Source organism: Canis aureus, chromosome 5, assembly GCF_053574225.1.
Source record: "Canis aureus isolate CA01 chromosome 5, VMU_Caureus_v.1.0, whole genome shotgun sequence".
Classification (NCBI taxonomy): domain Eukaryota; kingdom Metazoa; phylum Chordata; class Mammalia; order Carnivora; family Canidae; genus Canis; species Canis aureus.
The window spans coordinates 69,148,430-69,170,118 of NC_135615.1; the positions used below are offsets into that span (position 1 = coordinate 69,148,430).

General features: G+C 45.1%; 1 protein-coding gene across 3 annotated transcripts in view; it reads left to right on the plus strand.

The window, feature by feature from the left end:
• AK2 (adenylate kinase 2) overlaps positions 1-21,689 on the plus strand; it is a 29,398-nt gene that overhangs the window by 2,650 nt on the left and 5,059 nt on the right. Inside the window, exons 1-4 of one of the 3 annotated variants that reach the window (XM_077898606.1) lie at positions 4,978-5,163; positions 14,778-14,903; positions 17,016-17,126; positions 17,255-17,349. In XM_077898606.1, coding sequence (XP_077754732.1) covers positions 5,065-5,163; positions 14,778-14,903; positions 17,016-17,126; positions 17,255-17,349 — 431 coding nt within the window. In that variant the 5' untranslated portion in view covers positions 4,978-5,064. Of the gene's footprint in view, positions 1-4,977; positions 5,164-14,777; positions 14,904-17,015; positions 17,127-17,254; positions 17,350-21,689 lie in introns of those variants that run through there. The other 2 variants (XM_077898607.1, XM_077898608.1) reach the window with 2 other exon arrangements.

Sequence of the window (21,689 nt, forward strand, 5' to 3'; positions counted from 1 at the left end):
TTCACCTCTGGGTCAGCTTCTCTCTGAATCTCTTAGCTCTTCCCTCACAACCCCAGGATGGCTGTTAGATTAAGCACTGAATCCTCCTTCAACATCTAAAGGTAGGCAGGAAGGGAGCTTTTCCTCTGGAGGCATCTCTCTTCTTACTGAGGGGGAAAGCCCTGTCTCCCACCCTCTTGCTTCTTCCCTCACCCTCTCAAGTTGTAATTGACCCTCTCTCAACCCTATACCATCTATTTGGTGGCTAACCTAAAGAATGAAGGGTTGTGTTGAATAACTTGTGGGGCTCATGAGCTCCAAACATGGATGGGAACCCAAAGCACTTAGGCTAAGAACACGGGCAAAAACATACTGCAGAAAAAGCCTGGTTGACAGCCACTACTGGCCACTGGTCACCCATTGCTGCAAGACTCCCAGGTCCCCTCCAAGAACAGCCCTGCCACGTTGCCTCTCTCTCTCAAAGGTCAAAGTTCTGGGAAAGGACTTTCATGTGTCGTGTCATGTGCTCAATCCCCAGTTCCCAGAAAGGCTGGCAAGATTCTATACTTTCAGCTTCAATAGGAGGAGATGTGGCTGTCCCCTGCCCCTTAAGCCCTTTGCAGTATAGGACTTCAACATAGGAGAGGCGTTCCTCTGCTGAGTACCACAGTTCTCCTCAATTTGCCACCTGTTCCTTTGCCTCCAGACCTTGACACATGCAGCTGCCTTTGTACTCTCCCTCTTCTCCAGGCAAACTCTCCTCATCCTCTAGGTTTCATGTCTCTTAAATGTCACTTCCCCTAAAATCTGGGACAGGTGCCCCTCCATTGTATTTCCACTGAAGCCTATACCTTCTCCAGCATTGCCCTCATCCCTGTACTGAAATGGCCACCTTACTTGAATTTTGTTACTCCCTTGACTACAAGTTCTAGGAGAGTGGATCACCTGCCCTCCTTGTTCAGCACCAGATCCCTGGCCTCAAGCACAGTGCTGGGTACTTAATATGTGACCACTAACTATATGTTGAATGAATCAGGGAATGAATGAGATGAATATTAATGACCCACATTCCCCCAAGTCCTGGCCCCAAGACACGGACATTATTACCCGCATATGGTCTGGTGTCAGTTCCCATTAACTCTACTTTCATAGGCCAGTCCCTCACTAACTTTCTCCTGGATTTTTGCAATACGCCCTGCTGTGGACATCTGTCATTTCTGCATGCCCAATGGCTCCTCCCTCTTATTTCAGAAACTGTCATCATTTGCTTTTGGGGAACTACTCCCATCCCCGCAGTCTTGGGGGGAACTATTCATCAAGATATTCTCCACCTTTCCCAAGGGGTGAACATGAAATCCAAACCAAGCCAGAACTTTGAATCTTGAGTAGAATGACAGATACAGGGAACAGTCAAGCTGAGTCATTCCAATCATAGCATCATGAGAAATCATTTATTGTGTTGGAGGGTAGCCTCATCCAAGTTTGGAACCCAATGATAGGTAGCTACAGATGTAGGACAGAAGGAAGTCAAAATATCCCCTTTATTACTGAAAAAGCTGTCAGAGATGCACCTTTAGGTCTGACACACACATGGAATTACTAATACTGAACCCCCAAAAACAATCTTTTCCACCCAGTCTCAGGCAGTACTGGAAAATAATAATCATCCCTGAGAAGGCCAGATCCTGGAAAATTTAGAGCATGGAGGAAGAGAGCAAAAAAATGTGGTTCACATAGGCAGATAGATCTGAAAGAGAAAGAGGAGGGGAGAGCTGAACTGAGCTTTGTTCATTCTCCCTAAATTCAGCAATCAGATAAGACACACCTCCTCCTCCTCTGGAGAGGAAAGAAACAAGAGTATTATTCTAAAAGAGGTCTCTCCTTATGGAAAAAGCCAGAGGAGGGAATAAATATTCCCTTCAGCCTTGTCCATTTATTCCTGGTATCTAGATTACCCAAAGCAGCCCTGGCTCCTATCATTCCTCAGGCTGCCTGTATACAACTATATCCTTTCAGTGGATTCCTTCCTTGATTGATGTAGCCATATTCTGCTTCTGCTGCTTGCACCCAAAGAGCATATATGTTTCCTATTGCTGCCATAATGTTACTGCAAATTTGATGGTTTAGAACACGAATTTATTTATTTATTTTTAAAGATTTATTATTTATTCATGAGAGGCAGAGAGAGAGAGAGAGAGAGAGGCAGAGACACAGGCAGAGGGAGAAGCAAGCTCCATGCAGGCAGCCTGATGTGGGACCCAATCCCGGGACTCCAGGATCAGGCCCTGGGTTGAAGGCAGCGCTAAACCGCTGAGCCACCCGGGCTGCCCAGAACACGAATTTATTATCCTACAATTCAGGAGGTCAGATGTTGGAAATGGGTCTTATGGGGCTAACACGAAGGTGTCAGCAGAAGGTGTGTTTCTTCTGGAGGCCCTAGAGGAAAGTCTTTCCTTGCGTTTACAGCTTCAGAGGCTGTGATCATTCTTTGACTTGTGGTCCTCAGTCAACAATCACACCACTCTGACCTCTGCTTATGTTATCATGCCTTCTCTGGCTCTCCTGCCTTCCTCTTATCCTTATGAGGACCTTTGTGATTATATTGGGTCCATCCAGATAATCCAGGATAAGCTCTCCATCTCAAAATCCTTAACTTAATCACATCTGCAAAGTCCCTTTTGCTATGGAAGGGTAACATGGTCACAAGGTTCAGGGATTAGGACACGAACATCTTCGGGGGAGGCGGATTGTTCTGCCTACCACAAAATACAAACAGAAATTATTTTGGTTGTCTTGTATTCCTCTCTTTCTTTCCTCTCCAGTCTGCCCTACAAGTGATCCTATTAAAAATGTGAATCTGATCATAATGGTTCTAAGAAACTTCCCAATTCCCAAAAACCCACTGGATAAAATCTACAACACACTCCATTCTCTTTCTCTCCTCTGATGGTTTGCTCTGAATGTTCTCTCGGCCTGAAATGTCCCCCAACCCAAAGCCAAATCCTCTGTATCTTTCAAGGTCCATCTCTTTCACCTCCAAGATCCCTCTAGCTGGAACCCAGCTGCACCATGAGTCCCATGTCTGCAGAAACTGCCTGTCTTGTTACCTGGTAATGCTGGACACCAGACAGACAGACCTGAGCTCAGATCTGCCCAGCCACAGGCTCATCTCTCTGTGCCTTAATCTCCTCTATTTAAAAAAATGCAGATAATTAAGTAATTACACATATAGTCTGTTGTGCAAATTAAATGAGTCAATGCATATAAAGTGTTTAGCACAGGGCTGGCATGCAATATCCAATACTAGGTAGATGGTAGCAGTTATAAATACAAATTAAGTTGAGTAAATGAATGAAGTAATCCTTCCTTCCCCAGGACTGTCGATATCCCCCTTATGGTCTTTAGTCTGCTTCCAAAGATTAGGAAATTATTGAAATTTGAATAAATAAACTTTACACTGTGTGTATTTATGTGTAGTCTTAGTTCCTTTCCTTCCTGAGGGATCCTTGCCTGGTAGAAATCACTGTAGGGATTAGTGGCAGAAAGGGAAAACTGCTCCTAAGTCCCTTGCCTGGTGCCTTGGGCACAGCACACCTTGATAAACTCTGGCTTTCTCGGAGTAAAGTGAATTTTGGCTACATAGAGGCTTCCACCAGAAAAGATGTTCTTGTTCCCCACCCTCACCCTCACCCCTACAAATCCTGACAGGCTCTCTGGGACCCTAGCTCATCCTCCGCAGTCTTAATTGTGACCCTGCCACTATGTGGCTCTGGGCTAACCACTGCATATTTTCCTGAAAAATGGTTTTAACAATCTCTGCCTCTTTCAAGGCCAGGCACCTTGTAAGCAGTCCAGCATGCAGAGGGGGAATAAATGTTCATTTCTTTTGTGAGGTTATATAGAAGAGACCACACTGAAGGGAAATCAAATTCACTACCAGGATGTAGAAAATAAGTTGCAAAGGGCCTATGAGGAAACATGATTTTTTCTGACTAAAAGTCCAAGAGGGCCCTTGGGGCTGGTCTTGCCAGGGCCTCAGGGATTGCTTCATAGGGGTGTGGATGAAACTCTCACACACCAAAAAGCTGTAGAAATACTTTTCCTCTCCAAAAGAAGGTCATCTCTTTTGAGAAAAACTACTTTTCCCTGACTTAAAAACGGTTGTTTTCTTATTATAAAAGTAGTAGCTGTTTATTACAGAACTTACTATAGAACTTTTTGACAATATAAACATGCACAAAGAAGGGGAGAGGCTCCTGTAACCACTGTGTAAAGTCAGATCACCACTTGTAAAGTCAAAATTGAGATTTTGTTGTAACTGCAATTTTGTATCCTGTTTGGTGAACATTTTCCCCTTGTGTTTAAATATTTTATACAATGGGGTGGGAGGGGGCAGGGATTCAGGATACAAATTTGCTGCGATCTGTTTAACCAATCTCTTGTTGAACATTTGGGATATTGCCTTTGCTTTTGTTTTGTTTTGTTCTTTGGTTGGCTTATTTGAGGCTTTTTTGGCTGTTGTAAGTGCTACAATTAATATCTTTGTTACTCAAACCTTCACCATATCTTTCTTGGATTATGTCTTGAATTCCTGAAAGTTCAGTTGTTGGGCCAAAGGATATTTGATACATATTATCAATTTGTCTTCTAAGACTGATTTTTCCCTCATTTGCACTCCCAGGGGCAATTTCAGAGGCTTCACCGGACTTGCCGGTGTCATTAACTGTCAAAGCCAACCTGGAACTCCCAGCCGGGCCTCCAGTCTTGCTTCACTTTTTCCCGCCCACTCCGCACACCCGCCGCGCGCCCCAATCCCACTTGGTCCATGATGGCCCGCCCCTTCCTTACTCCCGTACAGATTCTATCCAATAAGAAGCAGCCTTCCGCAGCCTGGCCTCGTGGTTGGTGCGCTGAAGTGTCCGTCGCGCTCGGGGGAGGGCGGAGCGACTTGACGGACGTGGCGGCCGACCAGTGTTAGCGGCGAGCGGGCCGTGCGTGGCGTGCGCGGCGCGCTAGGCTGGAAGCGCTGGACCTGCGAGGTGTGTGTGTGCGCTGTCGGGTTGAGCGGCGAGAGGCTTGGCGGCCATGGCTCCCAACGTCCCCGCGGCCGAACCGGCCCCAGAGAGTCCTAAAGGCATCCGGGCTGTGCTGCTGGGGCCTCCCGGGGCGGGCAAGGGTACCCAGGTGAGCTGCGGGGCCGGGCTTGGCGGCGGAGCCTGTGGAATCCCAAGGTCAGGACGGCCGGAGGTCCGGATCGCCCTGGAGCGGGACCGTGGGCTTAGGCCTGGGGAGGGTGTGGGGGTCCTGGCCGGCGTCTGGGATTCTGGTGAGGCGTTTGCGAGAGGGTGCGATTGGAGGTCGGGGGAAGCCTGAGGTAGCATTAGAGTTCTGGAGGGATCTAGGTTTGAGGTGTCGTGTTGGGGGGAATGGGAGGACGGATTTAGATCCCTTAAGGGGTTAAAAGCTGCGAGGGTTTGAGCGCTGGGGTGAGCCTTCGGTTGAGGCATCTAGATTACAGCCTGAGTGGAGCCAGGGACCCCAGATTCCCTGCAATGTGGAAGTGGATTGTTCAGGGCTATGTGCCAGGCATTCAGGGTAGGGCAGCCTTGCTTCTTAGGATTAATGACTGAAGGTGGAGGAGCATCTCCAGCACGTGGGGCGGGGGGAGCTGGCCTGTGCTCATGAGAGGAGTACTAAGAGAAATGAGGCATGACCTGCCTGAGCCAGTTAAGTTGGGGGAATGGGAGAGGGTACCTCAACATACAGGTGAGGAAACAGGCCCAGAGAGGTCAGTTGCTTTTTGAAGACAGCGAAATTGACTTCATCCAGTCTGGAACCTCAGGAGCCATGGGGCTCCAGGAGTTTGGAGTCTAAAGTTACCTTCTACCTTAGCAGACCGTGGGGTCTCACTTGGTTCTGTGCTGTAATGGACCCATAGATCAGAGTTGGGATCTATGATCTCATTTTGAAAATGGAGGCCCATAGGTTTGGGTTATCAGTGTACCCTTCCTGCATTAGGTTTGGCATTGCCTCCCGGGTCACAGGTTCTTGTTGGTTGTTAGGTTCTAAAGAGGGAATTCGGGGACACCTGGGTGGCTCAGTCTGTTGAGCATCTGCCTTGGGCTTAGGTCATGATTCTGGGGTCCTGGGATCGAATCTTGCATTGGGCTCCCTGCTTAGTGGGGAGTTTGCTTCCCCCCTCTCCTTCTGCCAGCCACTCTCTGCTTGTGCTTTCTCTGTGTGTGTGTGTGTCAAGTAAATAAATAAAATCTTTAAATAAGTAAATAAAGAGGGAATTCTTGCAAGTCTGAGTGCCTAAGTGAATGGTGTTCTAGGGACAGCTTTGTGCCCGCCCACTTTTCTAGCTCTGGAAAAGATCTTGTCTTACTCATTCTTGGGACCCCTCTGGCACCCAGCACATCACTTGGCACCGATGGGGTTGGAAATGGATGAAGGACACAGAATAATGTGGATGATGACAAGGGAAGTCTGGGAGATTCAGCTCATTCCTGTGATAATTGCTTTTTGGCTCTGGGCACTAGGTCATGAACGACCACTTTCCCTTTTCTCTCTATAGCTGGAGCTGATTCATTCTTGGAACTCACCTAATACACTTGACCTCAGTAACTTTGAAGTCTCTTGTTGCTACCACTCTCTGTTATTAGGGAAACTGCATGCAGCCTAGGAATGTTTAATCCCAGACTCTGCGGACTTTTGCTGTGAGTGACTGAGTATAAACAGAGTAGCTCAGGGGATCCCTGGGTGGCGCAGCGGTTTGGCGCCTGCCTTTGGCCCAGGGCGCGATCCTGGAGACCCGGGATCGAATCCCACGTCGGGCTCCCGGTGCATGGAGCCTGCTTCTCCCTCTGCCTGTGTCTCTGCGCCTCTCTCTCTCTCTCTGTGACTATCATAAATAAATAAAAATTAAAAAAAACATTAAAAAAAAAAAACAGAGTAGCTCAGATGCGTCAATTATTTTTTCTTAGTTCATACGGAAGTTAATAATTCCATTAGTTGTATAATGAACAATCTGTCCCAGTGCTGAGACAGGGCTTTATGGTCTAGCGAGCTGTGTAACTTCTAAGCCTTAATGTCTTCGCTTGAAAAATGGTGATAATACCTACCTTACTTATTCAACATTTCATGAGTACCGAACACTGGAGATAGAGAAGTGAACAAAACTGATAAGGTCCTTACTCATGTAGGCCAAAAGCTGACAAGGATATTGGAAGATTGTGTCATGTATATGTGTAAAGTAACCCTACGTACCTAGATGACAACCTGGCACATCGTAGGTGTTCAGTAATTATTGACTACTTTTCATCTTACACATTTCTCCTCCCCCCAACTCGGATGTATTTCAGTGTAAAGGGTGATGTATTCAGGAAGTTTTGAAGGAAATTATACTTATGAGCTGATTTATAAGGGTGCATGTATGGTGGGTGTTGGTCAGAAAACACTTTGTGGAAGTGGAGGAGATGTAATTGGGAGTTGAGGAAACACAAGTCTTTTAACTTCTATATACCTTTTCATTAAGTGGAACAGTAGGAATACTGTTGGTTGTAGTTTTGTGGAGTTGAAAAAAACAGCAGTGCTCATTAATCAAAGGTTGGAAAGCAGCAGCTTCCAGCAGCAATTAATCTACAAACACATCCTAACTTTTTTTTTTTTTTTTTAAAGATTTTATTTATTCATGAGAAAGAGAGAGAGGCAGAGACACAGGCAGAGGGAGAAGCAGGCTCCATGCAGGGAGCCTGACATGGGACTCAATCCTGGGACTCCAGGATCATGCCCGGGGCCGAAGGCAGGTGCTAAACTGCTAAGCCACCCAAGCGTCCCTTTTTTAAAAAATGTTTTGTTTACTTTTTAGTTAACTAGGTTCCACTCCCAACATGGGGCTTGAACTCAAAGATCTAGAGTCGCAGCTCCACTGACTGAACCAGCCAGGCACCACTACCTATTATTTTTTTAAAGATTTTATTTCTTTTGAGAGGGAGCAAGTGAGACAGCACAAAGGGGGGCGGCGCAGAGGGAGAAGCAGAAGCAGACTCCCCGCTGAGCAGGGAGCCTAACTTGGGCTGGATTCCAGGATCCTAGGATCACAACCTGAGCCTAAGGCAGACGCTTAACCAACTGAACCACCAGGCACCCCCTGACTTTTTTATGAAGAGTTTGTGGTTTTTGTTTTGTTTTGTTTTTTAGAGAGAGAGAGAGAGCACTTGAGAGTGGGGGCAGTGGGGGGGAGGGAAGCAGAGGGAGAGAGAGAATCTTTTTTTTTTTTTTTAAAGATTTTTATTTATTTATTCATAGAGACAGAGAGAGAGGCAGAGGGAGAAGCAGGCTCCATGCAGGGAGCCTGATGTGGGACTCGATCCCGGGTCTCCAGGATCACACGCCAGGCTGCAGGCGGCGCCAAACCGCTGCGCCACCAGGGCTGCCCAGAGAGAATCTTAAATGGGCTTCATGCCTAGTACAGAGCCCAACATGAGGCTCAGTCTCACCACTCTGAGATCACCCTGAGCCGAAATCAAGAGTTGGTTTAACTGACTGAACCACCCAGATGCCCCAAGTTTGAATACAAAAGAAAACTGATCCCTGTGTACCCATTATCTAGCCCTCACAACCATTAGCTGGTGGCCATTCCTTCCCCATCCACTCTCCCTTCACAGGTTATTTTGAAGCAGCTCCCAGATATCATGACCAAGGTGTGTTTCCTATTTTCTCTGCCAGCCCTGTTCAGTTTTTTCCATGTGTCCAGCTTAGACCAGTTCTTCATCTTGCAGGTCAGCCTCCATTAGCTGTGTCAATGCAGTGACAAACACTTCTATGAGTCCCATACTCTTATTCCCCTTTTTACAGTTAAAGAAATTGAAGTTCAAAAGGCCTGTTCTCTAATTTACATAGCAAGTAATTGGCAGATCCTGTGTCTGAATGGCTCCAAAGCCCCCTCCTCTTTCTGTTGCTATCTCCTACTCTGGGTTAGATTTTTCTGGGCAGCCTTAGCTGCCCGGTGGCTCAGTGGTTTAGCGCCCACCTTCAGCCCAGGGCGTGACATCGGGCTCCCTGCATGGAGCCTGCTTCTCCCTCTGCCTGTGCTTCTGCCTTTCTCTGTGTGTGTGTCTCTCATGAATAAATAAATAAAATCTTTAAAAAATAATAAATAAATAGATTTTTCCCCTACCCTATGCATGTTGTGTTTTATAGTTTTGGTGTTAGACATGCAGAGAGCAGCTGTTGCCCTCAAGAGGGTATAATATAACAATCACCCTTATGCAACAGGCCCCTAGTCGAAAATTTTACATGTCCTCTGATTTAACCCTACAACCCTAAGAGGTAGATCCTATTATCCATGCCTTTTTACTGATAAACTGAGGCCCAGAAGCTATATCTTGCCGCCGGATATACATAAGGAAATAACAAAGGCGGAATTTGAACTCATGACTGATTCCTGAGCAGAGTCACCATCTTACACCAGTGATACTAGTCTAGGTGTAGAGGCAGAAATGAATATGCATGCACATAGTACATACCAGTGCAAAGTACCATGTGGGAAGTGTCAGGTGAGTGACTCTGACAAATGCTAGGAGTTAGAATAAGAACTATAATTTGTCAAGAGTATTCCATTCTTCACGCCCAGCCAGTAATGTTGGCAATATTATCCCCAATTTATAGGTGAGAAAATTGTCTCAAAAAAATCACTGGCCTAAGGTTTTATGGTAAGAGGCAGAGCTGACATTTAAACACGGGTTCCTGTGCTTTTGAAAAAACTTTTTTTTTTTTTAAAGATTTTATTTATTCATGAGAGACGCACAGAGAGAGGCAGAGACATTAGGCAGAGGAAGAAGCAGGCTCCCTGTGGGGAGCCTGATGTGGGACTCAATCCCAGGACCCCTGGATCATGACCTGAGCCAAAGGGTAGATGCTCAACCACCCAGGCATCCCTAAAAAGCTTTTTACTGAGGTATAATATACATGGAGAAAGGTACAAATATCGTAAGTGAGCAGCTTGATGAATTTTCACAATGTGAATTTTCACAATTGCATTTGTGTAGCTTCTATCCATATCAAGAAGCAGAATATTGTCAGCTTGGTGAAGTCCTCCTTGTGTTCTCTTCCAGACACACACACACACACATACACACACACACAATTTCCCCAAGGACAGCCACTAAGGCTCTACGGGTTGTTTTTTTAAAAGGCCATATAATGTCATGGATAAGAACTAGGGCTTGCCAGCTCTGCTGTTACTACTAGCTATGTGATCTTGGGCAATTTAATTTAGCCTTTGAATTTCATTTATAAAATACAGATAAAAATAGTTCCTACTCATGGGTTTGTTTTATATTATGCATACTAAATACAGTAAAACAGTGCATGGTAAAATTGCTTGGCATGTTGCAAACACTCCAAGTCAAATGAATCCTTATCAGAGAAAGAAGGGATATTTGGGGAGATATATGCTTAGAATTTGCTTACTGTGAAAGGTTGAGTTTAGACCATCGGAGGGAAGGGAGAGGAGCCAAGGTCCTCAGAGATGCTTATGTATTTGGGAATCATACATAGAGCCACTGTTTGCAGTGGTGCGAAGCATCCAGATAGTGGACCTATACAAGTAAATTTAAAGAGCTTGGGAAGTGTAAGAAGTTTATTGTGGAGGACACTGAATGCTAGACATAGGTATTTGGACTTCTCCCCTATTACATTGAGGACACATGGACGGCTTCTGAATGTGGGGGGTGGGGAGTGTGCACACGCTTTGGGGGTGGGGTAGGGGGTGCACCCAACAGTATTTTAGGAGATGATTCCTGCTACATATATAGGAACATGGGACATGAGAGTGGGAAAGAGTAGAGGCAGAGAGATAAAGTCAAGGTGAGAAAACACTTGAGATTAAATCAAACTTCAACAACTAATAGTTTCCCTTTATTTCTCTAAATGCCAGGCACTATGCTGAATGCTTTTGTATACATAGTTTTATTAAATCCCCAAAATAAAACTCTGAAAATAGACATTATTTTCTGTTCTCCAGTGATGAAGACACTGAGGCCTTAAGAAGGCTGCATAACTTGTTCAGGGAGATACAGTGAGTAAATTGTAGGTCCCAGTTTCCAACCCAGATCTGTACCACCAAAAAGCCAATATTGCAGCGCTACCCCAAGACTTCACAAACTGTACATCAGAATCCCAGGGTGCTGCCTGACAAGCACTCAGTCATAAACTTTAAGGGCAGGCCTGGCTTTGTATTTTTAGTGTGCCCCAGAGGATGGTGATAATATACTGAAGACTGAGAACATTAAACCCACCATGCTGCCTCTCTAGTGGTTTTAGCCATTCTTACCCATGCCTCGCCAAAGCCTGCCCCCTATCCCATAGGGTTCTCACAGAAGTGATGACCCTATTTCCTGGTCCATGGCGAGTGAGACCCCAGTGACTCAGGGCCTCAGCACCAAGAGTACGGTCCAGGGGCCAACAGCACAGCCAGACCTGCAAGCTTGTTAAAAATGCAGTTGCTCAGGCCCTAACCTGTGGGATCAGAATCTGCATTTTACAGCACCCCCAGGTGACTTGGAGTAGAAGCAATGGTCTAAACATAAGCTTGAAATGTGAGGGGAGTATAATAAAGTTATTTCATCAGGCTACTTCTGTAGTTTGTAATGCAAAAGAGAAAGACCATGGAAGGAGGTCTTAATTAATTGCCTACTGTGTGTCTTAATGTTTGGGGTACTTATTTTATTTTATCCTTACAATTGCCCAATGAAGTAGACATCCCCTTTTGGTGAGGAAAAAGATGCTGAGAAGTGAAGTAACTGGCCCAAGGTCACAAAGCTGTTAAGCCTTAGCCAGGATCCCTGTGTAAATCTGTGGGACTCCAAAGTCCATGCTCTTTACAACCCACCACATTGACTTCCATGCAGCCAGTAGAGAATGAAGGAGTTATTCTGCTTTGCCATGCCTTCCCTACTGATATGTTCCTTTTTTTTTTTTTTTTTTTTTTTTTTTATTGAGAAGAGAAAGAGAGAACACAGAGGGAGAGGGAGAGGCTAGAAGCAGACTCCTCATTGAGCAGGGAGCCTGACTTGGGGCTCAGTCCCAGGACCCTGGGATCATGACCTCAGCCAAAGGCAGACACTTAACTGGCTGAGCCACCCAGGCGCCCCCCTAGTGGAGTGTTCTTACACCCAGCTGTGGAATCCGATCATTGGGAGCAGCATAAAAGAATCCTGCAATTCGGGGGTGATAAAAAATAGAAAGTTAGGTTCTGTGGTAACAGCTCTCTGGTGTTTTGGTCAGTCTTTCACCTTGAATAATCCTAATCTCCAAAATTTTCACCCAAGTTAGCTTCAACAACCAAGGAGAAAGACTGACAGAAAAGCTCAGTTCTTTGGGTATGTGGCCACCATGCCAGCCTGGAAGACCAGAAGGTTTTCCACTGCCAGAGTCCAACCTTCATTGGTTTTCCAAAGTGCAGTTTTTAATGCCTCCTTCATCTGAATTCCATTTTGCTGTTGAGTCAGGTCTTTGCTTGAACTGAATCAGACCATGAATCACAAACTAGAATTTGCTACACTGAGTTAAATCTATTTTGCTTTTCTGTGTGCAGCTAAGAAAACTCCCAATGCACTGGTTTGAATAAAAATCCAACCAACCCTACTTATTTTATAAAACAATTGAACCAGGATGCTAAGCTTCTTAAACTGATTCTGTTCCTTGTGATCTCTTACAGGGGTTTTGCCATTACAAAACCACTGTTGGGCTGTCCAGAGTTTCTTCCTCTTCTAGTCTTTATTCTGCTATTTTGTCCACCAAACTGGGAACCTGTAGAGGACAGGGTCCGTGTCTCTTCCTGGCTCCCAGCACAGTTCTTGGAAGAGGCATCAGCTTTTTCTTTCTCTATGAATGAACATGGAATTAGGGCAGGGGTTATATAGTACAGCTGATGTTCATAGAATATTTACTATGCGCCTGTCTCTGTGTATGTACGTCAACTCCATTTGATCCCATCAACCCAGTGATGGAGGTACTGTTACTGTTTCCATTTGACTTAGAGGAAATTTGAAAAATGGTAAGATTATACAATTTTTCTCTAGTCATCGTGTCTGGAACCCAGGAATTTTGACTCTGAAGCCCATGTGTTAACCAAAAGGCTATATACCTATACTGCCTCCTGAAACTAAGTAAGTATATACTGTTAGCCAAATGCTCTTTTTATGTATCCTGTCTGATCCTCAGAGCTACTTTCTAAGATGGAGCCTTTTTGCCTTCATTTTAAACAGGCAAGGAGGGATCCCTGGGTGGCGCAGCGGTTTAGCGCCTGCCTTTGGCCCAGGGCGCGATCCTGGAAACCCGGGATCGAATCCCACGTCGGGCTCCCAGTGCATGGAGCCTGCTTCTCCCTCTGCCTATGTCTCTGCCTCTCTCTCTCTCTCTCTCTCTCTGTGTGTGTGACTATCATAAATAAATAAAAATTAAAAAAAAAAAGAAACCTCTTTAAAAAATAAAAATAGGGATCCCTGGGTGGCGCAGCGGTTTAGCGCCTGCCTTTGGCCCAGGGCGCGATCCTGGAGACCCCGGATCGAATCCCACGTTGGGCTCCCGGTGCATGGAGCCTGCTTCTCCCTCTGCCTCTGTCTCTGCCTCTCTCTCTCTCTGTATGACTATCATAAATAAATAAAAGTTAAAAAAAATAATAAAAAAATAAAAAATAAAAATAAAAAAATAAACAGGCAAGGAAACTGAGCCTCTGAGAGGATAGGGGGAAGAACCAGGTGTGCCTGGGGGAAACCAGAATTCTTCACCTGGCCCCAGCCGTCTTCCATGCCAGTGGCCACAGGACTTGACAGACACATTCATTCTTTGGGAAATACTCATTCAACACATTATATGTCAGGCATCATGCTGAGTGCTTTATATACATGAACTCATTTAAACTTCACAGCAGCCAGGGCTCCTGGCTGGCTCGGTACAGTATACGACTCTTGATCTCAGGGTCATAAGTTTGAGCCCTAGGCTGGGTGTAGAGATTACTTAAAAATAAAAATTTTAAATGAATAAAAATAAACTTTGCAGCAACGATGTGAAGTACCGATACTGGTATTTTGACTCTTCCCGTTTATAAACTGAGGCTTTTGTGTCACTAGTGTGTGTCAAGTGAAAGTAGTGATAATAGCAAATATTTATGACCACTTCCTGTGTGCTAGGTGCGGTTTTCAGTGCTTTATATGTATTTTGTCATAATAATGCTTACTGTAACCCTCTAATCATTCTACATTAGAACACAAGGTACTTTAGAGGCATCTGGATGGCTCAGTCGGTTGAGTCTGCCTTTGGCTCAGGTCATGATCTTGGGGTCCTATGATTGAGCCCTGCATGGGGCTGGCTTGTTTCTCCCTCTGCCTGCTGCTCTGTCCACCTGTGTATGCATTCTCTCTCTCAAATAAATAAATAAAATCTTAAAAAAAAAAAAAAGAGGGATGCCTGGGTGGCTCAGTGGTTGAGCATCTGCCTTTGGCTCAGGGCATGATCTCAGGATCCAGGGATCAAGTCCTGCATTGGAGTCCCTGCAGGGAACCTGCTTCTCCCTCTGCCTATGTCTCTGCCTCTCTATGTCTCTCATGAATAAATAAATAAAATATTTTTAAAAATAATATAAGTTACTTTAATCCCTATTACAGGTAAGGAAATTGGCACTTGCTGAAGTTCACACAGCCAGTGAGTGCCAGGGCCAGGTTCACACCCAGGCTGTCTGATGCCCGGGCATTCAGTGTTAACTGTCTTGATTTTCTTCTTCCCCTCCACAGGCACCCAAATTGGCTGAAAACTTCTGTGTCTGCCATTTGGCTACGGGGGACATGCTGAGGGCCATGGTGGCTTCTGGCTCAGAACTGGGGAAAAAGCTGAAGGCCACTATGGATGCTGGGAAATTGGTAGGTTTGGTGGTACCAGTGAATGTGGGTATTCCCAAGTCTCTATCGGCACTGCCTTCTTTGGTAGCCCCTGGCCACATGGAACCATAGAAATTACTTCCGATTTAATTTACTTGAGAATTCAGTCACTCAGTCTCACTTGCCACATTTCAAGAATTTGTTAGCCAGCACAGGTTTAGAATCTTTCCATTATTGTAGAAAATTCTGTCGGACAGCCCTGTGCTGAGGGATGTTCTAACAAACTTACACATTACATGAACCTCTAGAGTAGTAGGTTATGTGGTTCATTCTGAATGTGTGGCATTTATTTTATTTACAGTATTCCTTTTTTAAAAAAAAATATATTTTATTTTATTTCAAGTAGGCTCCACTTCCAATGTGGGGCTAGAACTCACGACCCTAAGTTTAATAGTTGCATACAGGTAGGTGCCTCTATTCACAATATACTTGAGGTTCCTTTGTGCTGATGCATTTTGTAACATGCCCAATTTTTAGAGCCAAAAATGAAACTGCCATCCCTGGGCCAGAACTCAAGGATTATCCAAGAGAGAATGCAGGAAACCACAGGGTGTTTTAACTCTATTTTTGTGGCTCTGTGTTCTGTATCTCTAACAGTGGAGTTACTGGCAATTGACAAAAGTAATTCCTCCTATTTGGGGGATATAATAGCATTTTCTTACATTATTAGTCCAATTGATCTAATTGGATGATTATGTTTTATTAACTACTAAATCTTCTTTGGTTAGTGCCAGAGCTTAGTTGTAACTGAGTTATTCTGGAACTTGGCCTCTGAGAATCACCTTCAGGCATTTTAGTAAGCTGGAACACCAAGAAATAATTTTAATTAAACTACAGAAACAATGGTTATAATATAGAATATTGATGAGCAAAAAGACATACCATAAGTACTTAAAAAGTTACAAACCACTTGCTTCCTTAACATTTTCCTTATTTTATGTTCATACATGAAGATGATCAGATTTATTATTTGGGGGGAAGAGGAGGATAAAAAGGTATATTTATCATCTGGGAATCTCTTTCAGAAGTCATCTTGTGCTTGGCCCTCTGATCTTCTCTTTTAGAGTATTGGTTGGGGAAGGCACTGGGCTCTGCCTTTATCTCCACGTTACCTCCTGGCAGGCTTTGAGATTCCGTAGCTACATCAGTGGTACGCCTGCCCACCCACCTGCCCCTTTACCTCTAGTTTTCCCTTCATGTTTGTGAGACCTCGAGCTAAACCAGAAAACTAGATATTTTGGACTTTGGGTCTTGGCAGAAGATCTTGTGCTGAGAAAAAAATTGGGATATGGCCATGAGATTGCTTATCTCCAGCCTTTACTTCATCACAGAGCTTGTACTTTGTCCCCAAGTTCACAGCCAGTCCTAGGAGATAAGACGTTAGTAGCCTTCACTGTTGTACTGGTAGGGAACTGCTGTTTCTATGAAAGCTCAGGAGGAAAACCAGTTTTGGAAAGCTGGGTTGGGTCCTCATTGGGGCTTTGAGAGGGTTAAGAGGTATGTTGGGCTGATACCTCATTTCCTTGGTTCTGACCCAGTCTTGCCAATTCGATGACCTTGTCTCTTACCTCACGTCCAGGGTGGCCTGGGCCACTTTATTGTTGGCCTAATGCAAATTGTGAAACAGGGAAAGTTGGTGCCTTTCTGCATTTTGGTCAACCCCTATTCTTCCGTGGAGCCCTTCTCAGTGATCTCTCAGAGAGAAGCCTTCCTTATGTCTTGACAGCTGCTTGCTGATGAGCTGTTATCTGATGAAAAGGATTCTAACTAATGGCTGGAGAGGACCTCAGTACCTAAGACATGGAAGCCTCCTGTCCAAGTAACAGGCAGTGGATCCTTTTCCCTCAGCCACATTGTTGGGACACAAGAGAATCTCAAGGGAAGAGAACACATATATGGCAACCACAAAAATCATGAAACTGAATTTTCTTTGGAAGGTGGAGCCATTCCACATTTGCTCTGATATTTGCTTCTTTGGGGTCAGGAAAACATGCTGTTAATCAGGTTATACAGACACAAATTTGTGGCCCTGGAGTTGGGCTGTCAACTAATTAACAGATTTAATTCCAAAGCTGTCTTGTTCTTCACTTCCAGGTGAGTGATGAAATGGTAGTGGAGCTCATTGAGAAGAATTTGGAGACCCCTCAATGCAAGAATGGTTTTCTCCTAGATGGCTTCCCTCGGACTGTGAGGCAGGCAGAAATGGTGGGTGCCTCCATTTGTTTCACTGATGCGTGGAAATGAACTCTTGGCCCTTTATATCTAAATTCCTTTCAGGGAAATGGCTCTGATCAAGCTCTGGTAGCTTAGGTGAGCCACATACTCTTTTACAGCTTGATGACCTCATGGAGAAGAGGAAAGAGAAGCTTGACTCTGTGATTGAATTCAGCATCCCAGACTCTCTGCTGATCCGAAGAATCACAGGAAGGTATTTGTCCTCTGTCCCTTCTGGTCCTGTGACCTCAGAGCTTTATCAGACCAGCAGAGCTGCCCTTGCCCAATCCCAGGCGAGCAGCTGAATACCATATGAACATGGGTTGATCTGGTTTGGTGACATCCACTGAAGTGGTGACATGGGATGGGGATGTGTGGAAAGAAGAACAAGAGATTTGAAGTCAGTCAGCATCTCTGCCCTGTCACCTTTTAACTCTGACCCTAGGCAAGTTTCTTAGCCTCTCCAAGGTCAGTTCCTCCTCTGTAGAGTGGGGTTAATAAGACCTGCTTCAAGGAACTGTGCTACATTTTGGATACCATGCAGTTCCTAGTTCAGAGCCTCACTTACAGTGGGGCTTCAGAAAGATTACATTCCTTATGTGGTTATCTCTATTTCAGTGCCCTGAAATCTGCTTTCACTTGGAGTTGCCATAACTTGCTGTCCCTTTTGTATTATTGTGAAAATAATATGACCACCTACACAAAGTTTAGAAAATGGAGGAAAATTTTGCTCATGGTACAGCCACCTCTGCAAAACCCACTATTGCTTTGTTGCATGTTTCATTTTCGAGTACTTGTTTCAGGGCCCCTGGGTGGCTAAGTTGATTAAGTGTCCAACTCTTGATTTTGGCTCAGGTTGTGATCCAGGGTTGTGAGATCGAGCTCTGTGTTGGGCCCCGTGCTCAGCTTGGAGTCTGCTTCAGAGTCTTTCTCCCTCTTCCTCTTCCTCTGCCCTTCCCCCGCACCTCAGGACATGCTCGTGTGTGCTTCTTCACTCTCACTCTTACTCTCTTTCAAGTAAATAAAGCTTTAAAAAAAAATAAAGTAAGTGTTTCTTCAAGCACCTGGCTGGCTCAGCAAAACATGCAATTCTTGATCTCAGGATTGTAGGTTGGAGCCCCACGCTGTGTGTAGAGTTTATTTTAAGTAAATAAATAAATAAAATCTTAAAAGTACTTGTTTCTCTGTAGTAGTCACCACTGAACACAGAAATGCTTTTGTTTCTGATTGAGTTTGCTCTGAAAGGTCCACTGCTTTAGGCTATCTCTACCCTATTTCACTGTCCACTCTGCCATCTGCTTTGTGCCTTCCAGAAATATGTGGGAAGCTCTCAGCCTCTTATAGACCTCGCATTCTCATTTTTATTGTGGGCTATGGCTTTTATATCCCTTAGTTATTTTAATGGAGTCTCGGGAAGGTGGTCAGCCTACCAACTTGAACCAGACATCCATGACTATTATTTTTAATTGCTGCACTGTATTTCACAGTAGACGAACCATCATTTACTTACTCGTCCCCTTATTGTGGTACAGTTGTGTTTTTTTCTAGTTGTCTGCTGTTAAATTGATGCCGTGATCATAATAGTACCTGTAGACTTTTGGATTTAATTAGAGAGAAAATGTTTTCTTGTTGTAAATTTAATTACATCGATTTCTTCTTGAGGTTGCACATTTTTTCCATGGGTCTGCAGTCTGTCTCTTTAAGGGGGAAGGTAGACATGTAAACAGACAGCAATGAGTGTTACAGGTATTTTCCTGAGAGGCTATATTGGATACTGTGGGATCCACCTTATATTAATTTTTTGTCCAAATGTCCAGGTTTCATGTTTCCAGGTATTTCATAGGCACTTTCAATGCAGGAACTTTTGGGTTTTATTTTTGTGTCCCCACTGACAGAGTAGACAAAGTTGAGACAGGCCAAGAAGTGGTAAGATTGGCGGGAAGGCACAGGGCTGGGGTCCCTGATGTACAAAGCAGATGTTAACTGTACTAGTTGACCCTGGGGGCCTTTGCTTCAATCAGCCCATGTTCCTCAGTGCCCAGCACAGCACTAGACTCAGGCAGGGAACCAGGAGAGGGTACAGAAGAGCAATATGCCCATCTCTGACCTCAGAAAGTCTATAGGCCATACAAGAAACCTGGGCTGGTTAGCGCAGTTGGTAGTCCTAAGGAGCGAGCCTAGGAGCAAGAAAGGAAGGCTGCCTAGGAGAGGTATAATGTCAAACATGGCCTTCCTGGATGGAGAGGATTTCAGGGAGGCTCTCCAGCAAGGGGTTAGAGTTGGCAGTGAGTATAGGCTGGGAGAAGGCTTCTAGCTGGGGCTGGTGGCAGAATGTCCAGAGTCAGAGGAGTGTTCTGGGGGACTGGGTGGTAGACGGTCAGATGGGAGCTTGGCTGGGGGAAGTTTGCCAAGGTAAAGAGGGTAGACGTGTCAGGAGTTCTGGGATGTTCGTAAGCCATGAAGTGTTAATGGCAGAAACAACATTCTAAGAACATTATTTGGCCCTGGCATACAGGCTAAATTAGGGGAAAGGAGAAACAGACAAGAACCCATCTAGGAGCCTGATTGTGATCCCCATGTGGAGCTGTGGAGGCTTTTAACTGGGATTGGCTGGTGGGGAACAGAAAGATTCTGAAGAGCAAACCACAGGATTGTTGTAGAGGATGCAGAAGACTCAGTCTCTGGGTGTGAGAGTGAGTGGTGTAGTGTGACCCTCCTCCCTTGCAGAGGAGAAAACAGGGCACATCAAACTGGTGAAGCTGTTTTTTTCAGGTTCACTCTATGGATCAGTGATAGTACTAGCACCAAGAGCCCACTTTTTGTCTCCTAGTCCACTAGACTAATGGTTGGAAGAAAAAGAGGCAGGAATAGTTGGTTTAATATGGATTGTACTTAAATCTGACATGATAAAACCCCACTGTAAATATCTTTTTGATTAGCTCTGATCTCATTTCTGACGATATTATGAGTCATTACTTTATGTCTTGAATATGTATGGTTGGCGGTTGTTGGTTTTAACTTTTTCAGTTTTGGCTCTCTGATATCCTAATTATCCTACCATTTGACTGTCCTAATGTCTCAAGCCATCCCCACTTTGTGGATGAGAAAACAGGCATCTGAGTGTCATACTCAAAACAATGGCAGTGGCTCTAGAATCCCAGGCTTGATGCCTCTACATCACTACCTCCACTGCTAGGTCAGGCTTAGTGTCTCTTACAGCTATTTTGGTTGGTACTGAGACCAATTCCACTTTGAAAACTTGGATCTTGGACTTTCTTTAATTTCCTTTCTAGGGAATGAGCTTTGCATTCCTCTTAAAACGGAGTCTGTGAGTGGGGAAGAAGCAGTACATTGTATGTGACTGGAGGGCTGAGGGAATCAGTAAGCAAGAGATAGAGGGATGTGGAAAGGAAAGAGTCATGTCTGCTGCAGCCTGGCTGCTGTGTGCCTTGTGCTCTCCAGAAGGTGAAGAATCATGGTCCATGTCTCATGCTCGCAGCCCTTCACAAAGGGAAAGGTGTAGCTGAGCCTAACAGCCTCTCCCTGAGTCTCCTGGTGGGTGCCATTCCCCAATGGAGGCACCAGAGGAACCTCTCCAGCAACTCAAATAAAAGAGATCCTAACCTGTCATGTAACAGGCACAGGCCACTCGGTATAGCTTATTTTACTCAGCCATCACCTTGCTCCCACCAATGCTATAAAGGGACCACTTGGCCCCTCAAAAGTGTGCTGTTGAGAGAGAGAGAACAGAGGGAGAGAAAGAGAGAATCTCAAACAGACTCTGCACCGAGCATGGAGTTCAATAAGGGGCTTGATCTCACGATCATGAGATCATGACCTGAGCTGAAACCAAGAGCCAGATGCTCAACTGACTGAGCGACCCAGGCACCCCTGCCCAGGCTTTGGTAGTCTGACCTGGACTTTCCCAACTGATGTGCTGAGATACTGATCCCCTGAGCCACCAGAGCAGCTGGGTAAGCCTGGGTTATTCCAGCAGGACAAGTGCACAAGTACTACATAAATATTTCCACACATACCAAGAGGTGAAAAATGTTGGGAAGCCCCAGTTTAACAGACCTTCACGAGGAAAGCAGACATTAGTTAAATAAAAAAGCCTGGGTTGGCACAGATTTGGAAACCAGACAGACTCTGGCTGCTGAGCAGTATTTGGCCTGCTGTCTTCCCTTCTTAGGTTTCTGGGCTTCCATGGTATAGCCACTCCTGGTCAGGAACTCAGGTTTGCAGCCCAAGGGGGTATAGCACTACGTGGTACCTAGCTACATTTTCAGCACCAGCTAAATGCTTAATTCTTGGGCACTTCATGACTTGTTGAGTAAGTCATTTCTCCTGGTGCCAGTGTTCATATTGCTTTGCTCTCCGATGCTTGGGTGGCCTTTTATCTGTGTGATTGCAGAGAAGTGCTGCCCTGTCTGGTAGCATTTGCATCTGCAGGACATATTTTTCTGTTGCACCTCTCTGGGTTTTGTAACCAATCTAGGATAGAAAATAGGGTTAGTTTCTCTGCCCTCTGTCCCCCATAACATGTTGCACAAA